The 18,943-nt window shown below is 44.4% G+C and overlaps 2 protein-coding genes across 3 annotated transcripts; both read right to left on the bottom strand.

The window, feature by feature from the left end:
• Positions 1-1,758: 1,758 nt before the first annotated feature.
• On the bottom strand, positions 1,759-12,490 carry LOC148108795 (prostate and testis expressed protein 13-like). Its single transcript, XM_087868022.1, has 3 exons — positions 4,055-12,490; positions 3,403-3,578; positions 1,759-3,081 (listed from the first exon to the last, which is right to left on the bottom strand). The coding sequence occupies exons 1-3, from the start codon at positions 4,126-4,128 to the stop codon at positions 2,879-2,881; spliced, it is 453 nt and encodes a 150-aa protein (XP_087724148.1). The 5' UTR covers positions 4,129-12,490; the 3' UTR covers positions 1,759-2,878.
• A 68-nt stretch (positions 12,491-12,558) lies between these two features.
• PATE2 (prostate and testis expressed 2) lies at positions 12,559-18,287 on the bottom strand. 2 transcript variants are annotated; one of them, XM_045798079.2, is made up of 4 exons: positions 18,178-18,287; positions 17,993-18,016; positions 17,428-17,556; positions 12,559-17,122 (listed from the first exon to the last, which is right to left on the bottom strand). In XM_045798079.2, the coding sequence occupies exons 1-4, from the start codon at positions 18,227-18,229 to the stop codon at positions 16,986-16,988; spliced, it is 342 nt and encodes a 113-aa protein (XP_045654035.1). In that variant the 5' UTR covers positions 18,230-18,287; the 3' UTR covers positions 12,559-16,985. The 2 variants fall into 2 exon arrangements, 1 of the variants encoding a protein (XP_045654035.1); XR_006779771.2 differs by lacking the exon at positions 18,178-18,287 and having other exon boundaries at positions 16,998-17,122; positions 17,396-18,165.
• Positions 18,288-18,943: the final 656 nt, after the last annotated feature.

The raw sequence follows: 18,943 nt of genomic DNA, 5'->3' as shown, positions 1-18,943 counted from the left end.
GCTTCATCTCTTGAAGGCATTGAAAGGGAAGTAGTTAAAATTTTTCATCTCTCTAGAGCAACCCCCATAGTGACTTCCAGGACTTGCTACCTGCCATCCCCTCTCCCACCCAGGATTCGAACTTTCTCTTACAACTTTCGCCTGGATTCCCTGCTCGACTTCATTGCTACGGACTGCTTCTTTCTTCCTTAGAGTGGAACTCTGTGTTTGTGTGAGGAATTTTAGTGGCATATTTCTAATATTTCTGAGATCTTTGAGGTCTTAGGCCACCCCAGCAGACCCTGCTTTGGGGTATGGTACTTTCCTTTTGCTGTCTTAGCTCTTCTGCCTTACTGATCAGAGGTGCATAAGCCACACTGCTGTCTCTGACTTGTCCCAACAGAAAGACCCCAGTCCTACCCGGATGGTCCTAAGCAAAGATTTAAAATCAGCCCAAGAAGTTTAAAGCTGGCACTTTCAACCTCCAGATCACGTTCTTCCAGAGGTTATTTCCTCCGCCTGAGGGCCAGGGGGCAGATTTTCCTGCCCTCATCCGTCTGTGATAGAACTATGACTAAACACGCACCCAAAGTGTTGAAAGAGTACAAATAATGTTTATGTTTCCAGTTTTTCTTTGTCATTTTTAACAGCACCCCCCACCCCCCAGAATAAATCAGGCAATCTGTACGTCTGTGTTGAATACTTACAGGGTATATTTTGAAATATTCAGCTGTTGTTTTAGAGTTTTGTCCATAAAAAAACCATGAGATCACAGAGTAAGCCCGGATTCTATAACGTGTCTGGAGAGTATCCCATATCTCTGCGTGAGGCTCTGGAGCCAGCCTCCTGGTGTGTCAGTATGACTGGTACAGAATTTGTGAGCAGAACAGAAGTTTTGAGGTGTGGTTTTCTGAGAACTTGTCTATCATGAACACATTTCTATTGGGTTTCTACGATTTTACACACATTTCTACACAAGAAACCCTCTTTTCCTACTATTCATAATCCTCCAGATTTCTAATTCCATACAATTGGTTTGTCTTCCTTTGATCAATTTTTCCACCAAGTAAGGAAACTTTGGCCTCCATGAGTGTTCTGGACCGGAATCTAGAACTAGGGTGCATGTTCAGGGTCTGTCTGCCCTCTTGTTTCCTCTTTTTCCTATCTTCCCCACCCCCAAACGTGAAGAACAGAGATGACCTCCACTTGGGCAAGACAATTAGGAGGTGTTGGGGTATTGTAAATGGGGCAATAGGGGAGTCAGAATCTCACGGAAATCCAAGATGGGAAACATAATATGATGGGCTCCGAAAGACTGGACCTGGGAGGCCAGTCTGGATATGATGAAGCTCCGGGGGCTTTGCCATAGTGGTTCCTGAAGCTTCACTTCAAACTCAGCTATAACATTGTGCAGTGAGTCTCCCTCTGTGTGTATCACTCAGTGTCTGTCTGCTAGTCTTCCTGCTACTGGTTACCGTCTTCACCATCTATATTGTTCCCCTTCTCTAATCTGAAGTTTCCAGTTTTGACTGGGTTGGGACCATTCTAGGCACTACCGACACATCACAGGAACTCCGCCCTGAATCACTTCACTGTTGGAACCTACTGCCACCGTCTCCCTTCCATCCATAGAAACAAATGAAGCTACCCTGAACGGAAGTGCCTACCATATTCTCTACTCCTCAAGATGTGAAAGTATAATACACCTGCTGACATGACACAATTTGGGGCAAATACCAGCACACGTATATTGCAAATACTTCAAAATCAATTGGTATTTTAAAATGTTTTATTATATCTGTGCAAATACAATGTGGTAGAAAGCAACAAGCAATTATAAGCCTGGGTCAGGAGGAAAATTACTAAGCATGGGATAACATTATATTTATATATATAATTATTCAGCTAAAAAATAAATATAATAGTTTCTGTAGATTCTAACACATAGGAAGGCAAACATGGTAAAAGAAAAGTTTAACCTAAAGTGAGTGAACAATAATTTGGGGATTCATTTTGTCACTTCATGGCTTATTATTTTTGTTAGACCACTACGGCGAACTCTGAAACTCTTATCTCTCCTTGACATAATCTGTTGCAGGGTTGTGCCAATAAACATTCAGCTTTTTATCAAGGAGTTCATTGAATGCAAGGTAATATTTAAATATTTTTCAGAACTGGGTGGTACAGTATTCCTCACATGCCAGGAGACAGAGTAGTTGGCCAACACGAGGCCAAGTGCTTATCCTGATGTACTTGGATTTGGCCATGAAAGTAAGATAAGATCATTAGAAACATGGTAGCTTAGGGCTATGTGTCAGGTGTAGCTGTGGTTGGTACAGTTTCCCCAAAATGGCAGCAAACACAAAGACTCTCTTGTCTAGTTCATTGACTATTCCTTTTGTGGAAGTTCGAGTTTCCTCTTCACATTTACTTTGTCAAGCCCTTGCTTAATACAAGCCCTTCCTGCCCTCCACCAAATACCTCTTCTATCCTCCTTCCAAATATTTCTTCTAAAATCTCCTGTGATTTCTTGTCCCTATTTTGATCCATTCTGCTTTCTCTTGATCTTTACTCAGAAGCTATACTAGAAAAATACTTTGTGCCCTTTGCCAGAGATTTTACCCCAAGTTTAGCTCAGAACTTAAGGACAGTTACAGATTGCCAAGCGGTATCATGTGGTAAAGACAGGGGAATCCAAGCAGAAGGCAGAGATGGGTGATTCCATTTTCCTCTTGATGAAAGCACTGACACAGGAAATACGGAGCTCCCACGGATAGATCTACTGCCACAGAGTAGAGAGTAGGCTCTGGGTTTTGAGATAATGCACAAGGATGTGGCCATTGTGTAGGGGAAGGGCAAAGATTACTGGGAGAGATGTTGAAGTTCATTCACCACTAACTTATTTTGGTGGGATATCATCATGTACAGTGTAATCTGTATCTTCTCCATACAGCGCTGACTTTTCAAGATTATCCTTTCCTGTATTACACATGTTTTTATTAGTGCAGCAATGTGTTTCTCTCAGTAAGTCATGGAATACTTGGAACATTCCCTCTTCACAAGGTTTACAAGACAGTTTTGTAAAATGAAACAGGTATCTCCCTAAAGACAGAAAAAACAGCAAATGTGATCGCCTTGCTTAATCACAGCGTCTTCCTAGCAATGACATCTCTCCAGAACCTCATTGGTTTTCTGTGCACAGGACTGAGTCCCCAGAGCTGTGTCTACATCTTATCTAGGTCTCTCTGCACAGGATCAGGCAAAAGACATCTGCCTCCCACCGAGCCTCCACCCCAGGTGGGTGTATGGAGAATTCCACTCTCCCAAGTCTCTCCCGTGGTCCCCGTTTCCCTCCAAACCTTAACTTCAGGGAAGGTGGGCACCATTGTTAATGTCTTGTGTCTCTCTTTAATCCCCACGTACCTGTCGCTCGATCCCCAAAGTAATAGTGATCTGTGGTACAACTCCTGTTGTATGGCAGGAATAAATTAAACTTCCAGCAGCGTTTCATGTGACTACGACATTTGAATCCATCAAAGAAATCACATTCATTGCAAAATCGAATCCCTAAAGAAACAGAGGAAAGATTGAAAGCAGAGCTCTAGGGAAAGTTAAGTCTGCTTCAGAAGCCTACCCCAATATCAACATTTACACTGTAGAGGTGTAGACCTCACAAGAAGGAAGTTGACACCCTTCCCAACTTCTGCCAGGGATCTCTACTCCCTCGAGTGGGTGACAGCTATGATCCCAAGGGTTCAAGCCTCCTCCCCCTTCACCCAAGGCTGGGGGCAGAAAAGGCGTTAGAGCAGTGAGTGAGGAGAGTAGAATATAGTCAGGGAGGGTAGAGAGACAATGTTTGAAAAAATCAGGAATGTCCCCTCTCATTGTGTCATTATTTATGCAAAACCTGCGAACCAACGGCACCATACATTTCAATTTTGAGCCACCGTCCTCTGCGAAAAGAAGAGAAAAATTCTCCTTGAGACATTTTACAGCAGCCCAAAAAGTCAAGGTTAAAAGCCACCTCCGTTTCCTCCCCACATAGCCTCTCACCACCTGTCACCGCCTCCCTCACCAGGCTTTACCTTCATCCATGAAGACCAACGTGAATATGCCCAGCAGAAGCAACTGGAACAGTCTGAGGCCCATTCCTGAGGCAGTCCCAGAGGGAGGCTCCAGCTTTATTTATTCCCATCACCTGCCCTCGGGCATCCCACTAGATCACAGAACCATAAATTTCAGATGAAGCCACCTGAATCCTCTCTACAATGTTCCCAGGAGAGGGTACACCCTGTGTGCATTTGCATTCCTCCATCCAGACACCCCATTTCATTTTATTAGGTCTAGTATAAGGTACTAATTAATGCTGGTAGAGAATCTCTCTTGCTAGTCCCTCTTCACTTCACTTGTAGTTCTGGAAGTTGGCCTACAAAGAGCCTGTCTAACCCCACATCCACAGGACAGCCTTTCACATACGACAAACCTGGGGTCACTGAGCATCTGTGAGGGAGTTGCTCAGTCCCTTTCAGGTATGACCATCCTGGACACTGGCCTCAGCATGACCTCCAGCGTACTACACCCCTCCCAAAGTGGGTCATCAGGACCAGAGCCTGACGCTCCAGATGTGGTCCGACGGGCCAGTGTAGCAGCCCTCCGAGAGATGGATGGGACAGTTCAAGACAGGGGGGTAAGAGGTTTAGATGATCTGTTTCCCTTGAGCTTTATTCATTAATTTGTCCAAGGGAGACAAAGACCAGAAATGATTATAGTGGGAGAGACTTACACTGGGGGTGATGGGGCGAGAGGAAGCCATATTTGGATTAGTCACTAGAAATGGGGTGTGATCGGGGGAAAGGAGCAGGGAGGCCTGGAAATGAGTCTTCCCATCAGTTCTCTGCCTTTGCCTCACTCCCTCCAGACAGCGCCACGCAGTTGTACCTTCCTCTTTCATCTACTAAGTGTCATTCGATTAGTGAGGCCTGCCGATGTGCTCATGGGCAAACAGGAAATATCTGCATGTGTGTGCAAAACTCTCTGACCACGCTGGCCACGTCCCTTTCCAGTTTTCTCGCACATGCTTAACCCAGTTTGTCACTCGCAGGCTTTTCCTTACTTATGTGTCTTGTCTCTTTCCCCTCTCAAGGACGAATGTGCCATGAATGCAGGACTTTCCTGGATTGTGTTCACTGCTTTCTCCTCAGCACCTAGAAAGATGCCTTGCACCTATCAGATAATCAAAACCAGCTGATGAAGACATGAATGCGTTGTTGGTGTGGTTAACCCGAGAGGCACAAGGGAGCAGTGCCCCCGTACGGACAGCCCCTAATTCCCAGTTTACAGGATGACATTCCTTGCCCACCTTGCAGTTGGTGGTCACCACAGAGAACGGACAGGCATTGATCATGGCCGATTCCCACCGTGGGGGAAAGAGTGAGTGTGGGGCCCATTTATCTTGAGTGGGCTCATTCCCAGAGCCAGAAACAGGCTACCCCAATGTGATCCTTTCCCTGCACATCTGGGATAGAAGGTTCAGGGTGCTACCTCCCTGCTATGTGATCTGAAACAAGTTATTCACTTCTCTGTGCCTCTGGGACCTCACAGGTGGAAACAAGGACTGCCAGAGGTACATCAGATGTAATTGTTGGGACTTAAGAAATTCACATATGGAGGGGCGCATGGGTGGCTCAGTCGGTCAGGCATCTGTGTTCGGCTTGGGTACTGTCTCCAGGACCTGGGATCAAGCCCTGGGTCAGGTTCCCTGCTTGCCGGGGGAGTCTGCTTATCCCTCTCCCTCTGGCCTTCACCCCAACACATGCTTTCCCTCTCCCTCTTTGTGTCATAAATAAATAAAATCTTTAAAAAAAAAGAAAAAAGAAAGAAAGAAAAGGAAGAAAAGAAATTCACATATGAATCATGGCCTGGAAGACCCTACTTGGTGTCAAAGGTTCTTTGGGCATATAGAGCACTTGATTCCTTTGAATTCTCTGAACAACCACATAGGTTAAAAAGAATTGACCTCATCTTCCAGTTGAAGTCCAAGGGCACTTGGAAAGGAACTGTTTTCCCCCAGGGAATAAGGCGTGTATCTGTTTGATCGGGTGGGCCATTATCTTTCCTCTCTCCCATGCTCTTTCCTTCTCTTTACAATCTGGAGAAGGGTTCCCAGGGCTGGAGATGACTGTGGGGAGAGAGGAAGGGAGAACAGGTAAGAAACCGTCTGTCTCCATTAAAAATAAATAAATAAAAAAAGAATCTCTCTCTGCCTGGCAGAGACAACATTCACAAACTAAGTCCCACTAAAACTAGGGTGTCCCACAAGCCTGGCTGGGATCTATAAGACTTATGAGCCACGGTCTGGGAAGTAATTCCCACAGGGACCACATTCGTGAGTCTTGCATTTGGAACGTGTCAGACACAGGCACCAATCCATGGACAGAAGTCCTGAGGGTCTGAGTCGGGAGAACCAAGCTTATGCTTGGAAGCGAAGCACCCCATGTTCTGGCTGGGAAGATGCTCTTGCACTATGATCTGGGCAACCAGGGATGAAAATCTGCAGCGAATTCCAAACTTCGTGCAACGTGTCTCTCTCCTGTGTTCATCCGGGCAACTTTGAACAACATTCTACTGGGAGTAGATGTAGCAGAAATTGTGCAAACACACCAAACTCCTACGAAGTACATAAAACTCCCTTTGTGCTTCCAAATCTGAGAACAACTGCGAACGTGTGCCGTGCCTCCATACCAGAATACTTCTGTGCATATACCACAAGTCCACGTTCGTAACAACCATCATCGTTCACACGGTATATATGAAGTTGTGATTTGTTATTGTGGAAAGTGCACCTTTATCACCGGACCTGTCTTCCCCTCCTAGTAGGTGAGGCCCAGAGATGGCGGGAGGTTCTGGAGCTGGTCCCCTGGTAAATCCCTTTACAAAGGTTAACACCCGACTCTGCCTTCCAGACTCAGCCAGAAGCTTTGGCCAGCTGCTTAGCCCTTCAACACCTCTCATCTGAGGATCTTAGTGTGGGCCCCAGACAGACCTTGGACACCTGTGGCCACCTCTCCTTCCCACAGATAGAGAGGATGTGCTCTGTAGCCATTCTTTCCTCCCCCGTCTCTATCTGAGGCCTTGGAAACAGGTTCCCAGCCCTCCCCCCTCGTGGGGCTGAGAGTCTGCACCTTCTCCCCTCCTCTGGCCCCCATTCAAAGCCTTTCCACCCTGCTGCCCCTTCCTCCATGGGAGATTGGAGGACATGCTGTCCTGCTCCTGCCCTGCCCAGGGGTTCTCCCTGTACCCAAGCCCTATGTCTGTACACGGAGGAGAGATAATGGACTTGAGGCCACATTCGGCTCCTTTGTAGCCAGCCCAAGCTTGGGCTCACCTTGCCCCTGCAGGAGGACAGTGAAAGGGCAGGGAATGCAGGGAAAAGAAAATAAAAACAGAACCCACCTCTGACCCCACCACGCTGAACCCATAGATAGTCTCTGCATTCAGCAATACCCTCTTCCATCAGTTCTGCCAACCTCCAACAAGCACTTCCCCTGGCCCTGCTCTGCAAGGAGCCCACCCGAGAGTGGGATCATCTGGTTCCAGGTGAGGTCGTGAGAAGACGGAGACTTGCTGTATTACAGGGCTCCCTCCGAGCTCCCACACAGGCAGGAAGAAGGAAGTGTGTGATGGATGTCCAGTCCCATTTCTTCTCCGTGACCGTTTTTTCTGCACATGACGGCAAACCTGCCTCACTCCCAGGCCTGCAGGGGACATAGGGTCTGGCTGACTAGCTCTCCTGGCCTGCAGTCCACCTAGGCCTGCCTCAGACCCACGCTCCCCCTAGCAGCTGGACGCACCCCACCACACTGCCCTGCAGGCCTGGGTCTCACCCCAGAAACCCTTGCCCCCTCCCCCATACTCAACCCAAATCAGCCTCCTGACCTAGCCCCACTTCCCTCCTTTAACTGTCCTCCAGACTTTCTAGCTGTGGGCAGCCTGGAAGGTACCATATTCCCAAACGGGTCAGTGAGTTGGGCATAGAAGCCACAGAGCCCCATGTCTTTCTTTTATGCCTAAGAGACAGGACGGAACTGAAATTTCACCAGAGCGTCAAGGCAAAGGGAGATCCTGATCTGCATCTTCTCAGCTGTCAGTTCAGGGATCGTGTCTGACCGGTGACAGAAGCAAGGAACAGGAATTTGGGGTCAGAAATGGATTCTGGGTCACCCCTTCTCGTTAGTTCAGCTCCTACCACAGGTGCTGCTTAAGACCTTAACTCACCTAACATAGTTGACAGGGGATCGACTGTGGGGAGGCCAGGAGTAACAGTGGACTTCTTCACTGGGACTCCTCCTAAAGCTTTCTGCGTGAGCACCTTTCCTGAGGCATTTCTTAGATGGAGTCAGCAGGCTCTCAGTCTCCAAGGCTGAGAGGGCTTTGCCCTGAGGCCTTTCCCTGAAGCCCTGTTCCACTGCCCCAGCCTACTGCCTTCCAGCCCCTTGTGCGGTTGTTGCCCACCACATTTTGGAGTGATGAGTACAGGGTGGGAGGTTCCCACCTGTTCTCGGCCAAACAGTAGTTCTCAGCCAATTTCCAGGACTGTGGTCACAGCGGATGTGCTCCTTTCTACAGGCTGCTGGGCTTTGACAAGTCAGGTCGGAGAAGAAGGGCTGGAAGTTATACTGCCCCCTAGCTGTCACTTCTGCACGTTCTTGTCTTCAAATGCATACCCAAGTGTGAGGTCCAGGAGAGTGAGAACATCCACTTTAACTTCATTTGAATTTGCTCTGAACGTGCACCGGGAAGAATGGAGGCTGACATCCCAAACGTGACAATGCGGGATCCATTTTCTCTATTTTCCCAGGCTATGAGTGAGCCGGTGTGCGCTCAGCAGGGCTACCAGTATAGAAAGCTGCGTGATAGGGCTGAGATAAGAACTAAGAACACGAAGCACTTTGTATTTCTGGCTTTCCATTGTAGGCCAGACCTCTTGGTCAGGTTAGATGTCAGCAACTTCAACCAGCAGGAGCCAGTCTCGAGAAGGTCAACTGTTCATAGAACAGCAGGCTCAGGCCTGCAGGTTCCCCGCTGGTGTGGGTGAGGAACAACCGAACAGTGAGGGCAGCTGCAGGAGTGTCCTGATAAAGGTTAACTGCCACTAAGGCTGAGATTTGTCCTGTGTGTTGAAGTGGGTGCAAGAACTGTTTCTTCCAGAATAGACTTTGAAGGTGGAGACTCAAGTTCAGGGCAGACTCTGATTTTCCTTGGTGGGTAAATAGCACAGATGTTCACTGAGCCCTGATATTGAGCCTGGACAAGACTGGTCCCTTCACTATAATTCTGGATGGCCACAGCCTGGGGAAACACCCAGAGAACACACAGAGATCTTAAAAAGCTCATGTTAAATGACTAGAGAGGTTCTCTTTGTGTCTCTGCTTCATTCGTAGAGTCACCAACTCTCGGTGCTTTGCTGGCCACCTACAGGAGCCCTTCTAGATGTTCCAAACTTCTGGGAATAGGTCATCTTCTCTAGGTGCTGGGGGAGGGGAAGAGGAAGTAGTTGGGAGGAAAGGGAAGGGGGTAGCCTACAGGGAGTATCAGGATTTGGGGGAGACAATCTATATTCTGTGCATGTGTGGCTCAGGAAAAATTTCCCAAGCTTTAATACACTGCTATGGGAACTTTATCAATGACTCAATTATTTCTGGAAGGCCCCGGCTCACGTGAACTCACACATCACCCTCTGTTAGATAGGAAGGTCAAACACTCCCTCATGCATACTACAGTTAGCAACGGGATCCAGGACCTCAGCAAGAGAGTAGGAGAGAGCTTCAGTCGCAGAGGGAGGGAGGAGAAGATGCCGCCCCCTAATCCGGAGGAAGCAATCAACAAAACTACAAGGCAACCTACTGAAAGGGAGAAGATAGCTGCAAATGACATCTGATAAAGGCTTAGTATCCAAACTGTATAAAGAACTTATAAAACTTAACACCTGGAAAATGAATAATCCAATTTAAAAATGGGCAGAAAACATGAATAGACATTTTTCCAAAGAAGACATACAGATGGCCAGCAGACACATGAAAAGATGTTCAACGTCATGCATCATCAGGGAAACGCAGATCAAAACTACAATGAGCTATCACGTCACCCCTGTCAGAACGGCTAAAATCCACATACAAGAAACAGCAGGTGTTGGTGAGGATGCAGAGAAAGGGGAACCTCGTGCACTGTTGGTGGGAAGGCAAGCTGGTGCAGCCACTATGGAAAACAGTATGGAGGGTCCTCAAATGTTAAAAATAGAACTGTCCTGTGATCCAGCAATTGCACTACTAGGTATTTACCCAAAGAGTACAAAAATACTAATTCAAAGGGATCCATGAACCTCGATGTTTATAGCAGCTTTATCTACAATAGCCAAGATGTGGCAACAGCCCAAGTGTCCATCGACTGAGGAATGGATAAAGAAGATGTGGCATATATATACATATATATACGTGTGTACATACATACAGTGGAATATTAGTCATAAAAAAGAATGAAATCTTGCTATTTGGAGCAACGTGGATGGAGCAAGAGAGTACAATGCTTCATAAATCAGTCAGTCAGGAGACAAATGCCATATGATTTCACTCGTATGGGGAATTTAAGAAACAAATGAGCAAAAGGGGGGAGAGAGAGAGAGAGACAAACCAAGAAACAGGCTCTTAACTATAGAGAAAAATGTGACGGTGACCAGAGGGTAGGTGGGTGGGGGGATGGGGGGGATGGGAGAAATAGGTGATGGGGATGAAGGAGGTCACTTGTGGAGGTGATGTATGGAAATGTTGAATCACTGTATTGTACACCTGAAATTAACATTAACACTGTATGTTAACTAACTGGAATGTAAATAAAAACTTTTAAAAAAGCCACAAGTCCCACTTCAGGCTCTCTGCTCCGTGAGGAGTCTGCTTCTCCCTCTCCCTCTGCCCCTCCCTTCCACTTGTGTTCTCTCTCACTTTCTCTCTCTCTCTCTCAAATAAATAAATAAAATCCTTTTAAAAAATTATTTTATTATGTTCAGTGAGCCAGGATACACTTTATTTATTTATTTTTTTAAAAAGATTTTATTTATTTATTTGACAGAGAGAGACAGCCAGCGAGAGAGGGAACACAGCAGGGGGAGTGGGAGAGGAAGAAGCAGGCTCATAGCAGAGGAGCCCGATGTGGGACTCGATCCCGGTACACCAGGATCACGCCCTGAGCCGAAGGCAGACGCTTTAACGACTGCGCTACCCAGGCGCCCCCAGGATACATTTTAAAAACAAAAAGAAAGAAAACGTCAATATCTGTAAGACTCAGTTTCTACATCTGGGTAATAAAGATGATGAAAACACCTATCTAAGTGTTTTAGAGGGTTGAGATGAGATGTATGCACATTGCTAAGCTCTTGGAAAGTGCTCAAAACATTTTTAATTATTATCTGGCTCTTGGAGCCATGAAAACGACACTGCAGCTGGTGTGAGTTGCTTTATACATACCTGTGCAATGATAAATGGAACTGAGGAAACATTTTGGTAGTTCAAGGGTTTTGTATTATTGACTGGTCTTTCACCGGTACGTTTGCTATGCGGGAGACATGAGTGATGATTTTATTATCTGTTTTTACCAAGCCTAGCAGATTGCCAGCAGTATCATAACTGGAAAGAAAGCTAAACAATCTTCTACTTTGATGTCTCTGATTCACTGAATAATATAGTTTCATCCTATTTAAATTATTTCTATCCTTTATTTTAAAAATAAAAACCAAGCTTCTATTTTGGGGGGGCAAGACACACACAGACGGCCCTGAAGCGTCAGAACCCTGGGAGGGCTCCCACGGAGCCTGCCTGTGTGTTCAGATGGGTCAGCTCCCATGCACGTTGCTTCTTCTGCACCTGCTGCCCTCCTGTTTTTATCCCCTCTAGAATTGGTGTGAGCAGGGGGGCACAGGGCCCATTAAAAGAAAAAAAGAAAAGAAAAGAAAAAAGAAAGAAGGACAAAAATGTAAAGTATCTATCATATTATTATTATAGGAGATTTTCGGTCAAATGGTTCCTTATTGTATTTTTCAGCCCTCTGTTGGGATTCCCTACTGTTCGTTCATGTCTCTCTTTTGCTGTAAGTTTTTGAGAATATTTATAATAGGAATTTTAAATTCCTTGTCTGTTAATTCCAACATCTGGGTTGTTGCAAGGTCTTTTCATATTGATTCTCTGAAACTTTCTCCACGATTTTACTTCCATAGGAAAAGAAAATAAACTTATGCCAGAAAAGTGTATCACTCAATGCTTAGAATCAGTCAATACATTAAAAATGTACAATTTTCTATGATTAAAATTTGATGAATAAAAAAGTTGACTGAGGGAGAGGTAGATACAGAATACATTTTAAATGAAAATGGGATCAAGCTAGACTATTTTAAAAACTTTTTGTTTACTGAACATATTCTAACATGTTATAGAATCAATAAATTTGTATTGATATTATGTCACTCTAAGGATGCATGGTATTTCAGTATAAGGATGTATCATATTTGATTTAAGCAATCCTGATTGTTCCTACTTATTTTTTTTTAAGATTTTATTTATTTATTTGACAGAGAGAGAGGCAGCCAGCGAGAGAGGGAACACAAGCAGGGGGAGTGGGAGAGGAAGAAGCAGGCTCATAGTGGAGGAGCCTGATGTGGGGCTCGATCCCAGATCGCCGGATCACACCCTGAGCCGAAGGCAGACGCTTAACGACTGAGCCACCCAGGCGCCCCTGATTGTTCCTACTCTTTGACTTTTGTTACCAACACTACCCTGAAGTTTGTTTCCTCACATGTATTTTTTTATCTTGTCTCAATCTTTCCCCCAAATTAAAATTATTTTCTTGTGATTTGTTTTTAATTGAGGTGTAATTGACATACAAAATTATATTATATTAGTTTTAGGTGTAAGACATCATGATTTGATATTTGTATATATTGAGAAATGATCACCACAATAAGTCTAATTAATATCCATCACCACACACAATTTTTTTCTTGTAATGAGAACCTTTAAGATCTACTCTCTTAGCAACTTTCAAATATGCAAAGCAGTATCATTAACTACAGTCACCGTGCTGTACATTAGATCTCCATGACTTACTTATTTTGTAGCTGGGAGTTCATAGCTTTTGATTCCCTTCACCCATTTTATCCATCCCCCACCCTCCACTTCTGGCAACCACCAATCTGTTTTCTTGTTCTCTGCATCTACGAGCTTGTTCTGTTGTTTTTGTGTTTTTTCTTTGTTTTGATTTTAGATTCCACATATATGTGAGATCACGTGGTATTTGTCTTTCTCTGTCTGACTTACTTCACTTAGCATAATACCCGTTAGGTCCGTCTGTGTTGTTGCAAATGGCAAGGTTTCATTCTTTTTGACGGCTGAATAATATTCCATTTATATTTATCCATTCCATATATATATATAGTAACTCACATATATAAATGATTGCTTAAGCTTTACCACATCAATTTAAGGAATTATGGGCTCTTGGTGTTGCCAGTTGTTCCTGACTGGCCCTTTGATGTATGTGCACGTACACACACACACACACATACACACACACACTTTTGTATGTGGTCAAATCTGTCAAACTTGTCCTGTTTTGTCATTGATGTTATGATTAGAAAAGCTTCCTCTGTCACTAGATTATGTGAATATTTATAAATATTTTTAACATAATAGTGAGCTTAGAATAAGAGAGCACCTTGGGATTGTGTAGATAATGGATCCAATGCCAGCTGTGCCATTAACCGGTTGTAACAAACTGTATTTTCCACAGATGGCTGCAGCAACTTCTCCCACACCACAAGCTCTTCTACACTTTTGCTACTCTCCAATCAAAAAGTGGAACTTGGCCAGGCTTGTGACTCGCTTTTAACCAACTGAATGTATCAGAACTAGTAATGCATGACTTCCAAAGCTAGCCAATAAATGTGGTGCAATTTCCACTTTGTTAGAACACACACACTTGCCTTTAGAGCCCTAAGCTTCTGTTTAAGAAGTCTGGAGGCTCCATGCTGTGAAGAGGCCCAAGAAACATGAAGGTCCATATGGAGGTATTCTGCCCACCAGCCCCCGGTGACATCACAACCCATACCAGCATCAACTGCAAAGACGTGTGAGTGAAGACTCCTCCATGTGATTCCAGTCTCCGGTTCTTGAATCACCTCCAGACTCTGAGTCTTCCCAGTTGAGGTCCCAGACATCATGGCGTAAGAGACAAGCTATCCCCATTCTACTTTCTGAACTGTGACCATAGTACCAGTCAGTACAATAATATTTTTATTCAGCAGTAATAACTGGAAAACCATGTGACACTTGTCAAATTATTAGACTTGCCCATACTTGTCAAGTTATCCAGTTAGCTTCCGGGAAACCAATCTGTTCTTCAGGTTTCTCCTCTATTAAATTGTCTTACAATAATTGCTACTCCATAGGGAGTTGTGAAGATTAAATGAGATCATACATGAAAAGTACTTCACATGTGTCTAGCACACTCTGAGGTCAAACAATAATAGTCACAGCAGTATTAAAAAGTCAGTTTTTTTGTTTATTATGTTTAAATCTTTTAATACATGTGAAATTTACTTTGGTCTAATGTGTAAGGTTGTACGAATTATTTACCAGTCACCTCCAAGTTAACACTTAAATTAGTACTCAAAGTACCACCTTTTGAAAGATATATGAAGAAAATTATCCTGATCACTATGTACAGATATGAAAGAAGAGCATGTGGATATCAGAGGAGTGATACTTGGGGATGGTGTCACGTGGATAAAGAAATTTTCACCCAGGTCTTATTGTGTTCATTTGTTCAAGTTGGAAAAAGGAACTAAGAAGAAAATCCCAAGATGGGGTAAACCAAAAGATAATCTCCAACCTTAGAGCACTTTTATCTACGTGGTAAGGAATCCCAGTAAGAAAGATTCTCCATTCCTCCATTCTCTCCATTCCTAGTGATGGTAGAAAACATATGATCTCCTCAGCTTACAGTTTGGGGTGTGGGGAACGGAAGCAAAAGAGGTCAGGGAGAAAATGTTAACAAGAACTTGGTCTCAGCTGGAGACGGGCTTTGGTCAAATCTCATGGAAAAGCTCTGGAACACAAAATGTGCCACAGACCCAGTCCCATCTTGATGCAAGGAGTCATTTATTGGCTGAAGTCTGTGCTCACGTTGGGAGCTTAGCATCTGGGCAAGGCAGCTCCCATTGGGTAGAGTGCAAATCTGCAGAGCAGTAAATAGCTATGAGTTGCCATGAGCCAACACTCGATGCAGCTGGACAGCAGAAGCACTGATCAGTTAGGAGGATTTGGGCAGGGCACCCGAACCAAATGAAAATCATTCACTACATTAAAAAAAAAAATTCAATGCTCCGATGCTGAGAATGCCAACATTTGTTCTTGACCACTGAGGAAAGATTTTATAACTAGAACTTTTTGTTGTTCAATAAAGCCCAGCTGTCTAAACAATGATTCACAAATATTTTTAAAGTCTGTTTTGAGACCCAATGCAAAACAATAATCTCTCTCTCTTTTTTTCCCTAGACTGATGTCTCCCATCCCCAAAGATTCAGTGGGTGAGTGAACCCATACACAACTAGGAATATTTTGTTTCCCTAACTCGAAATATCTATGTTACATTGGCTTTTCCAATCTGCTTGTCCATTTTCAAAAGGTTGTCTTCATGTCTTTCTGCATCCTGGCCCTGTAAAATCCCAAATGAGAATTCCTCGGAAAGGATCACATTCTCAGACTCTCAGACACAGACAGAGAGCACCAAACTAATCAAGCAGAGGAGTGGCTGGTTTATTGTTAAAATTTTTTATGTGGCCTAATGAGGGAGGAAAAAGCTCATGGAAATCCAGGACCAAGAATTTCAGTGTGCCTCATAAAGAGAGAAATGGCAGAGTTATTCTGTACCCAAGGAAGCTTCGCCACCTTGGTCACACTCCACCATCAGTCCTACTCCATTTCTCTCTGCCTATTTATTTCACTCAGTCTGCTGCTTCTCTTCCCACCAGTACTAACTTCTGCTCTATTACACCCTCTGTTTACTCATAACTTCATCTTACATGGGACACTTTCTAACTACAATACTACCCATGGCATCTCTGTTCATTCTATTATCTTCAACTACCATGCCATCTGCTTTATTATTTACATTTTCCCCTTCATTCCCCCCCCCCATTCTTATAACGAGTGCTGGCCATCCTTGAACAAGGTTTCCATTCCCAATTAAACCACCTAGTTCAATCTGCTGCTGGCTGGCCAGCAGGGCCCTGGTAATTCAAGCCAATTTCAGCCACACCAAATGGTCTCTCAAATCTTAGTTTCCACAGACTGAAAGTTCCCTACAATTTTCCTTGATGTCTCATTCCTATGCCTGCCCAGTTTTCTTTCTGCCTGAGATTCCCCTCCTCCAAGAGTTCTACCAAAGAAAGATATGGCTCATGTTGCCAACAAACTGGGAAGCCAGAGTTATTCCTCTTTTATCTCCATAACCCACGGGTAAAAGGAGAGCACCAGATGTCAGGGTTAATCCAAAGAGAATCTCAACTCCAACCAGAGGAGTGGATATACATGAGCAAAAAGTATGGTCACAGAGTTGTCAGTGCAAGTTTGGAATTATTTTGACCCAATTCTTTGCATTACCATATAGGAGATAATAAAGAACCAGTTCCAAACCCAACCCTATTTGTGGCAACCCTATTTCCATCATAAGGAAATCAAAACTGCCAGGTGTGAGCAACAGGGATTTGCAAAACTTCTGTCTAGTCTAGCCCTCCACCATTAATGAGACTCAGCTACCCTCCACTCTCTCTCTTTGTGACTTTCGCCAGCTGGCTTTCTCACTCTCTACCATTGGTTGGAAGAAGAGATCAAAGTACAGGTTTGGGGGAAGAGATAAAGGGGATGGTGAGTTGAAGAATGAGTCAATCCAAGAAAGACGCAGAACTAGACTCCCTCAGGGAGGTTGCAATAGTTACTATGTTTGCAACATATGATCTCCGTTCTTTTTTCAAAACTCAAGAAGTTGATGTCCTCGCAATTGGTCATACATGACAGTTTGGAATAGTAATACATACTTCGCCCTGAGGAGACGAAAGAGAGAGAACACAAGTGTAATGACTCCATTTCCTGCTATCATGTTCCAAGGAACAACCTCTCCTCAGAGCTTCACAGACCTTTTGCTAAGCCCAAATGAGCTACAAGGCTGAGGCTATTCAGGATTGACCAGAGAATGGATTGTATTTCCGCAACTGATAAAAGACATCAATCTTTCCTTTACTCAATTCTGTCTGAAGGAAAAGTCCATCTTTGTCATCCCCGCTACAGACCCGCCCCATCTTTACCCAGCCACTCACCCACGCACAGGCCACGCTCTACCCCACGTCACCTTTCCTCGTAAGGAAGTACAGGTTCTCAACAGCACAGGACTGTTGGTGCTTTAGGGTGCAGGTCCTCATGACATCATAGCACAACCCGAGATGGTATTTGTCACATTTATAGCACGCCTTTGTAGTCTCTGCCAGACACAGAAAGAGGTGTTTAAAGGATGTAGTCTGAAGATTCTCCAGGCCTGTGGGTTTCTCTACAGCAATTTACTATTGCCCAGTGGTTCCTAATCTTTGTTTGGCCATTGACCCCTTTGATAATCTTGTCAACAATAACTTACATAGACATGAGTCAATTGTTGGATATGATCTCAAAAGATCAGAGTTGCTATGAAGTTTATCTATGGACCCATTATTTAACCTGACAATTTCATCCAGTAATGGTAAAGAAAGAGATTTCAACTTCCTTTCTCCAAAAAATGTACTAAATTAGTCTGCGAGGAGATAAAATCCTAGGAGTGTAGAGTAAGAATGGATTATAGCCCTCTCTGAAGATTGAGAGGTTTTCTCTTCAACATGTCACAAATGACCTTTTTACCAAGGACTGTAGACTAGCCGTGGTTATACCTCTCAGATGTTCCTGCAATTCACCTGGGGGAAAAAAAAGAGAAAAGTCTTCTTTGTCAAAATCTCAGACACATCTGCCAAGATCAGGAAACACACATCTCCTGAAGAACCAACTGTGGAAATTTCCCCTTTCCCAGCCCATCTCTTAATCAACAACCAGCTCTCCCTCTACCTCCAGGACTTACCCTTACTTGAGCAGACCAGAAAGACTATGCCCAGCAGAAACACCACCAACATCCTGGAACTTTTGTCATGTACAGTTTTCTGTGGAAAGTGCTGGTTGATGTCCACCAGTGATCTGTCCCTGGGCTATTCATCCAGATCATATAATCATAAAATTTCAGGGGCAGACAGTACCTCAATGTTCCCATAACTAAGCCACCAACTTAAGTCTCACTACCCTTAAGGCATCTATTTTTTTTAAAGATTATTTATTTATTTATTTATTTGAGAGAGAGAGAGCACGAGCGGGGGGGAGGAGCAGAGGGAGAAAAATTTGTCTAGCTTGCCCTCAGATGTTACCAACTAATTGATTGATATTCTACTTAAATAATTTCTAAGCATATACCAAATGCCAATATCACAGGAAGAGGCAATGCCAAGCAACCAGGACATGAATCGTGGCCTCACAGAGGTTAAAGTCTAGTTACAGAGATCACAAGGACATCAAGCACAGTTGGCTGCATACACCTAGATGAGGGACATTCAAATTCGACTGCCTGACCAGGGAAGGTTTCCATGAAGAAGGGGGTTGAGCAGGACTTGGAGGGCTAGCAATGTGTTAGCTGGAAAAAGTGAGTAGGAACAGGCACCCAAAGGGACAAAAATGTCAAGAGATGTCAAACAGCCTGTCACACTGTGAAGAGAGTGGGCCACGTGGCTGCAGAGACATGAGTGAGCCAGAAACTCACGCACAGAGGGACACAGCTTGGTGGACCTGATGGCATAAGG

This window comes from Ursus americanus, chromosome 16, assembly GCF_024610735.1.
Source record: "Ursus americanus isolate L20-20 chromosome 16, mUrsAme1.1.p, whole genome shotgun sequence".
Taxonomy (NCBI): Eukaryota; Metazoa; Chordata; class Mammalia; order Carnivora; family Ursidae; genus Ursus; species Ursus americanus.
This window is presented reverse-complemented; position numbering and strand designations above follow the sequence as displayed.